Source organism: Hippocampus comes, unplaced genomic scaffold, assembly GCF_001891065.2.
Source record: "Hippocampus comes isolate QL1 unplaced genomic scaffold, H_comes_QL1_v1.1 scaffold124, whole genome shotgun sequence".
NCBI classification, from domain to species: domain Eukaryota; kingdom Metazoa; phylum Chordata; class Actinopteri; order Syngnathiformes; family Syngnathidae; genus Hippocampus; species Hippocampus comes.
The window spans coordinates 356901-365010 of NW_017805075.1; the positions used below are offsets into that span (position 1 = coordinate 356901).

Here is an 8110-nt window from a genome sequence, read left to right on the forward strand (position 1 = left end):
TAAGAACGCGGGCCCGTATCCATAACAACGCAGAGATTTAAAGGAGTTAAAAAAAAAAACCACAAACAAATTCGGTATAAAGTTGAAAGTCTTATGACAATAGTCAAATTTATGCATATTTTGAGGAGAAAAAAATGGTCATCGTACAATCAACTCATTTCTTTCCAAGAGTAAAATTGGTCTGGAGATCCCAAAGTCAAAAGAGGAAGCATTTCTTTCGTTGTCTTTTTTGCGACAATAGAGCATGAACTCAGAATGGAGTCATTGTTTTAGATTAGAAGTTATACCACAAAGTTGTGCTCCTTTAAGAATGCAGTTGTATTTTATTCTAGGGGAAAGTCAGAGTTTAAGAATAATGTCAAAATTATTTCACCAAAAAGTGTTTATCTGGTGGGGGGTGGGGGGGGGGATAATAGAGCATTAACTGGGAATTTAATCACTTATTTTACATAAAACTGTAACCTTTACACATTATTTTTTTGGGTCAACAAAAATGTGTTGTTAAATGAAATTTTTTGACCCCCCCCCAAAAAATCTAACAATAAACACTTTAATGAACACTATTTAAGTATAGTCATACTATTTGTGAGTCGTCATCTTTGGCAAATAAGGTCAGAAATCAATAAGGGGAAAATTTGTAATCTGATGAGAATATACTCATTTTCTATAGAGCATTAACTCAAAATTAAGTAACTTTTTTTAAAGACAAAAATCCTTTTTTTAGCATAGTGGTATTTTAGTTGGGGAAAAAAAGTCAATGTTTTTTCCAGACTTGGTCTTTTTGGCAAATTAGTCAATATGATGATGATGATAATAAACTCAAATTTGTTTCAGTACAGTTGCATTTCTTGAAAAAAAGTAACTCTCTTATGAGAAAGAGTTTCACCAATTCATCGTCTGATGAAATTGTCATATTGTCTCAGGAAGAAAGTAATTTTTTGAGGGAAAAGTGACAATATTACAATAAGAATTTGACAAAAAGAATCCGATTTTTATTTATTTTTATTTTTTAGAATGAAGCCTGACAAGAATTAGGTTTGCTTTTACATTTTTTTGTTTATTTTAGCATATGGATATTTTGGGAGGATAACGTAAATGTTTTGAGAAAATGTAATCTTATGAGAATCAACATAAATACTTTTTTCAACAACAATAATGACAATTTAGCAGTTGACTCTAACATTTGATTGTAATTATAGTCAGGTAAAAGCTGCATTTTACATGCTGAAAAAAACTGGCACTTTTTAGCTTCGGGAAGTCGAAGGCTTAAGATGTTTTATCGTAACTACTTTCTGTTTTGGACACGGGCCCCAATTCAGAAGGGAAACATTTTCCTGCGGTTTCGTGCTTCCAGCAGCGATGAGTAAATGACGAGGAGTCGCGCCCGGCGTGCCAAGGTCACTTAACCCCTCTGTGTGCGCGTGCGTGTGCGTGAGTGAGACTTGCACTAGTTTCATTGGAGTGCAGTGTATTTATAAGTGAACCGGTTGCATGCCTTGAACAAAGGGCAAAGAAGAGCAAAGGAGCTCGATGAAGGCTGCAAGTACCCGAAAATGTGCAGTCAAGAATGTCTTCTTATGGAATGTTTTCATAGTGTGTATCTTTACTCGCACGAGTACACTAAGTATTGGCGTTTCCTCTATTCGGTACGGTTTTCCTGCAGTCGTCCAATGTTACAGAAAAGTTCAAACATCACACGCGGAACAGACATTGAACACACCGAGAGAGCATTCACTACATGTATTTCTTTTTTAAAAACCAGTAGGCAAAGTAGCCCATGCCGCCGAGGGATCCCATAAGAAAGGAGGCCCCGAAAAAGGACGGCGGCTTCTTTTTGACCATTCGGAAGGCGTTGGGCAGGACCGCCGACAGGAGCGTCGTGTGGATGTCGCCCAGGACCTTGCGGAAAGCGTAGCGTTTTTGCACACGCAGAAAAAAGGTCTGCAGGTTGGGCCGACTGCCGTCCTCCCAGTACTTCTTAGAAAGTCCTAAGAACTTGAGCCTGTGCAGCAAAGCGCCCAGGCAGATATCGGCTAGTGTAAAGTCTGGTCCGCATAGCCACAACTCACACTTTTGACCTGCCAAGGGGAAACGACAGTGCTGTACTGTTGCCGACGTTTGTCACCAGGTCGGAGAGGTGTCGGGCCGGCCTACCTTGGTACTCCAGTTTCCTTTTTTCCAGTTCGGCCTCCACTTGATCTAAAACCATTGCCAACTCTCCCAGGATTTTCTTCAGGTAGTTGACATTGTCATGGTCCAAGATCTTTGCCTGCCAAATGTAAAAAAAAAAAAAAAAAAGTCATTTCAAAATAGACATAGGCGTGTTCTCGGTCTCAAGGTAGCTTTCGAAAGCGCCAAGATTTTCCATCGAAGGTATGAGCTGTTTTTGTTGGGATTTTTTTATTTTTATTTTTTTTGCATCGTCATTGCAGGCAAAATGTCCCCCCCCCCCCCCCCCCCCCCCCCCCCTCCTGTTGTTAGTGCGAGACGGCGGCGAGTCTGCCGATTTTTACCCTTGTCGGAAAACTCGAGGCTCTTGAGATTTTCAAGTACTTACACGTTCATGAATACTTTTGGGATATAGAAAACACGCTGACAAAGAGTGGTGGGCAAAATGAGGCATCACAGCGGTCCGCGGGTTCAACACATTTTTGAATCAACATACCTGTTAAAATGTAAATGAGGGCCGCAATCCTCCATTAGAATCAATTCCAATTCATTCAATTGATTCCATTTACCATTCGAATCTACAGTATACCTCACTTCACATCTTTTTCTCAGCAAACACGCCACAACGGGGAGCCTGTTTTCTCAATCACCCTTACACACGGGTGGTTTTTTTTTTGATTAGTAGATGTGCAGGCAAAGAACGCTTCGGCTTTTGCCACCTGGAAGACGTCGTGCGATAAAGGTCAATGTACAGGTAGAAAAAAAAAAGCATTCGCATAGTTAACAGCTACATATGATGTACACATTTAGAAATTGATTTTGTAATGTTGGAGACATGGGTTGAATAAATGACAACTTTACAGTCACAAAAAAAATGTTGATTTGAAGGTATCCTGCCTAAAATGGTATTTGGTATTTTACTGACAAAAACAAAACAGAATAGAGATGCAAGCCTTCATGCACAGAACTGACCATGAGCTTCTTTTGCTTGGACAGGTAAGGTTCTGTCAGTTGTGGTTCCTCGTGGTCTAACTTCATCAATTCTGTCGCTGCGTTGACCAAATGCCCTGCAGTCACAAACGCACAACATGCAAATACTGGGGTGGCTTTAGCTAGTTATGTCTCATGACGACATGCAAGGGCCCTGGTACCAGTCGGTGGGCCATTTAGTTTGCATGGAAAAACTGAGCAAAAAAAATGTGTATTTATTTTGAAAATCCGGTGCTTTGGCCTGTCCCTCAAATGGCTGCAATCCATAAATTGGGGGTGGGCGCTATGGCTGAAAAGTATATCATATAAGTATTTCAGATTGGTCCCTGATGATAAGTATTGATTGTTTTTTTTTTAACTTCAAAATAAGGACGCAGAGATATAATGCAGAATTTACATAATTTTCTTTTAACATATAATACTTAACCTTTCATAAGAAGTCAACGCAGCTATGGAAAAAGTCAAATAAATTGGTCAATATACAGATTAAATCAACGCCTTTTTAAACATTACATGCTTGGTAGGGCTGGGCGATATGGTTAAATCCTGTTTCATAATGCATTTCATTTCTGTAATATATTAGTAATTACAGATTTGTTTTAATCTATTTAAAATGAGAAAAACAATTTCGGCCCGGTAGTCGGGTGGTTAGCACGTCGACTTCACAGTGCAGAGGTACCAGGTTCAATTCCAGGTCCGGCCTCCCTGTGTGGAGTTTGCATGTTCTCCCCGTGCTTGCGTGGGTTTTCTCCGGGTCCTCCGGTTTCCTCCCTCATTCCAAAAACATGCATGACAGGCTGATTGCACACTCTAAATTGTCCCTAGGTGTGAGTGTGAGCATGGATTGTTTGTCTGTGTGTGCCCTGCGATTGGCTGGCAACCGGTTCAGGGTGTCCCCCGCCTACTGCCCGAAGACAGCTGGGATAGGCTCCAGCACGCCCTGCGACCCTAGTGAGGATCAAGCGGTTCGGAAAATGAATGAATGAATGAAAAACAATTACATTGATTAAAGATCACATTCAAACAATTCTAATACTCCATCCATCCATCCATTTTCTAATCCTCTTATCTTCACGAGGGTCGCGGTCATGCAGGAACCTATCCAAGCTGTCTTCGGACAGTAGGTGGGGCACACCCCCCGAACTGATTGCCAGCCAATTGCAGGGCACACAGAGACGAACAACTGTCCACACTCACACTCAGGGACAATTTGGAGTATTCCATTAACCTGCCATGCATGTTTTTGGAAGGTGGGAGGAAACTGGAGTACCCAGAGGAAACCCACGCAGGCACGGGGAGGACATGCAAACTCTACACAGGGAGGAACCCATGACCTCTGGACTGTGAGGCGGACATGCTAACCAGTCGACCACCATGCCGACCCAAATCAATATTATATTGAGTGCAATTTCTGATATTGATCAGGTTTCTATCGTGACATACTGTATATTGATCTTGAATTATTGCCCAGCTCTACCACAAGCTAGCAAAAATTAGTAAGAAACAAAGCTCTTTGGAGACCTTTTTGTGGAAAGGGGGAAAAGACCAAATCATGAGACGGAAGAGCCTGGAACTTCCTACAAAACCTTTTTTTCCCAAACTAGCAAGTTTATCATCTCACAATTTACATCAATAATAATGCTCAAATGTGTACATACTAAAAGTAACCTACAGCCTTTGCTTTCTGTGTGTAAAAGCAGGATTGAACAGGAATTTAGATTCTCCAGCAAAAAAGAAACTGAATTTGAAATAGGCCCAATTCCAGTTTTCACTCTTCTTTTTCCAGATTTACAGTGTCAAACAAAATGACTGTGCCAGGATCTAGTGGCCAACAGTGGAATTATACCCAAAATAAACAGTAGGGAGGAAAAAGTTTTCAATTGTACAGAAAAAAAAAAACCAAAAAAAAATCAGTAAAATTGTGCGACCATGAACTGTGAAAGCAAAATTAAATGAATAAATCAGACCACTGCGTAGGCTGCGAATAAAAAATAAGTAACACACTTAGGATATCATTGTCTCTCATAACCCCAAAATGGTCTGCTGAAGAGAAACAAGTGCAGGCCTCCCAATAATTCCAACAACCACATTTACCATATCAGTGAGATGTACAGACCCAATTCCTATGAAGTTGGGGCATTGTGTTAAACATAAATAAAAACAATACAATGGTTCGCAAATCATTTTCAACCTACATGTATATTTAATTGAATACACGACAAAGACAAGTTATTTCATGTTCAAATTCATAAACGTTTTAAGCAAATAATTAACTGAGAAGTCTATGGCTGCACCACATTCCAAAAATGATTGGACAGGCGGCAAAAAAGAAAAGTTGAGGAATGCTCATCAAACACCTGTTTGGAACACCTCACAGATGAACAAGCTAACTGGCAGCCGGTCTATCCCACAATTGGGTAGAAAAGGAGCTTCCCAGAATTGCTCAGTCATTCGCAAGCAAAAAGTGGGGCGAGGTTCACCTCGTTGTGAAAAACTGCATGACAAAATCGTCACTTGCAGGACAATGTTCCTCAACGTACGACTGCAAGGAATTCAGGGATTTTATCAGATACGGTCCCTAATATCAACAAAATGTTCAGAGACTGTGGAGAAATGACTGCATGTAAGTGGCAAGGCCGAAAACCAGCATGAATGCTCGTGACCTTCAATCCCTCAGGCGGCACTGCATCTAAAACTGACATCAATATGTAAAGGAAATCACCACATTGGCTCAGGAACACTTCAGAAAACCAATGTCGGGAAAGACAGTTCGACGCTACATCCGTAAGTGCAACTTAAAACTGTACAAGGCAAAGCAAAAGCCATTTATCAACAACACACAGGAATGCCGCCAGCTGCGACCGAGCTCATCTAAAATGGACTGATGCAAAGTGCAAAAGTGGTCTGTCATCTGACAGGTCCACATTTCAAATTGTTTTGGGAAATTCTGGATGTCGTGTCCTGTGCTCCAAACACGCAAGGAACTATCCGGATTGTTATGGACGCAAAGTTGAAAAGCCGGCACCTGTGATGGTATGGGGCTGTGTTAGTGCCAACGGCATGGGTAACTTGCACATCTCTGAAGACACCTTTCATGCTGAAAGGTTTTGGAGGAACATATGCTGATGTCCAAGCAATGTCTTTTTCATGGACACCCCCACTTATTTCAGCAAGACAATGCCAAACCACAGCCTGCATGTGTTACAACAGTCTGGCTTTGTCGTAAAAGAGTGCAGGTACCAGGCTGACCTGCCAGCAGTCCAGACCTGTCTTCCATTGAAAATGTGTGTTGCCGCATTGGGAAGCGTGAAATAGGACAACGGAGACCCCAGACTGTTGACCAGCTGAAGCTGCAAATCAAGCAAGAATGGGAAAGAATTCCACCTACATGGCTTCAACAATTAGTGTCCTCAGTTCCCAAACGTTATTGAATGTTGTTCAAAGACAAGGTGATGTAACACAGTGGTCAACATGAACCTGTCCCAGTTTTTTTTTGGAACCTGTTGCAGCCATAAAATTCGAAGTTAAAGATTATTTGCGAAAAACAGTCAAAGTTGGAACAGAATATTTTGTCCTTGTTGCATATTCAATTGAATATAGGTAGAACATATTTTGCAAATCATTGTATAGTTTTTATTTATGGTTTACACAACGTCCCAACTTCATCTTGGGTCTGTAATTTATAGAATGACCCCAAATTCCCCATCTCTAGTCTGCATGGAAGTTTACTGCAAACATTCCAGAAATTCAGCGGAAACTGTCCACCCTGAAAAGGACGCATCTTCCCCGCATGATGCAGCGAGTTGGCTTCACTTACGACGTATTTCAGCAGTGGCGTACTTTGGGATCATAGAGTCGGTGGTGAGCTCCGGGTGGAGGATGCAGCCGTGAGTGTACGCATCCATGGGGAGGCCGTCCAGCAGCTGGCGGTACTGTTGGACTCGCCCGTGAACTGGCGAGTCTGCCGCGGGAATCAACTGAGCCACCGAGTCTGCAGGTGAGAAGTGAATACAACACTGAGGAAACACTTTGAAGTCACGTACATATTGCCCATCTTAGGGTGAGAGGCGGCTACACCCTGGTCTGAGGCCTTGTCAATCACAGGTCTAACACATACTTGTCAGTGGCGGACCCTGAGGGCCAGCAAGGCCTTCTCTGCTGGCCTAAACATTCTCAGAAAAGTAAATTTACTTTTCTGAGAATAACATAAATTTGTTATTTTATTTTCATAAATATGTTAACAAAATTATTCTCTGTATTCTTTACGTCATATTATTTCCACTTAGTTGAGTGGCTTTCAATGTTATTTTAAATAACATTGAAAGCCACTCGAAAAATAAGTTATTTATTATGGTAGAGTTTTTAACCAATCATATTTCATCTAGCTTGTGTTGCCAGGTAAATTAAACTTGCTCGGGGCCTTCAGATTAAACAGAGCAGGCCCCTGTGCGCTGTAAATGAACGGGTACCATCAGGTTTCAATAGCCAATCAGATCACGAGTCTCAGACTCGTGATCTGTATCCTGTATCCTGACTTGTTCTCGTCTGCCTACTAGGGCTAGCTAGAGGGCCTTACGTCGAGACTGGCATGGATTCGCGTCTGCTAGAGCTGTCACTCGCATTTTAACTCAAAATGGCCGAAGGAGAAGACGTTGGTCTGGCTGCAGAACTACTTTCCACACAATTTGCAAGACGAGCCTTCCACGAAAAGCTGGATATTGTGCAAAGAGGTCGCCCAACTCCTGCGCTAGTTAGCCTGTCCCACCAAGGAAAAGGGGTTGTCCGTCATTTTCAGACGAGCAATTATGAACGCGACCCGTGGCTCACAGTCTCTGTGAAATACTGCTGCAAATTGTACTGCTGGGAATGCCTATTGCTTGCAACTGACCGATTTGGTGTTTGGAGCCACACTGGATTGTTTACTAAGGCAGCAAGGAAACGGCTGGGCACT

General features: G+C 41.8%; 1 protein-coding gene across 1 annotated transcript in view; it reads right to left on the bottom strand.

Moving 5' to 3' along the window:
- Window positions 1-267: 267 nt before the first annotated feature.
- The window catches only part of gdap1l1 (ganglioside induced differentiation associated protein 1-like 1), a 16583-nt gene continuing 8740 nt past the window's right edge, over window positions 268-8110 (bottom strand). Inside the window, exons 3-6 of the mRNA XM_019865125.1 lie at window positions 6977-7150; window positions 3142-3236; window positions 2155-2269; window positions 268-2078 (exon numbers count right to left, since the gene is read on the bottom strand). Of these exons, the coding sequence (XP_019720684.1) occupies window positions 1735-2078; window positions 2155-2269; window positions 3142-3236; window positions 6977-7150 (728 nt within the window). The 3' untranslated portion in view covers window positions 268-1734. The remainder of the gene's footprint in view (window positions 2079-2154; window positions 2270-3141; window positions 3237-6976; window positions 7151-8110) is intronic.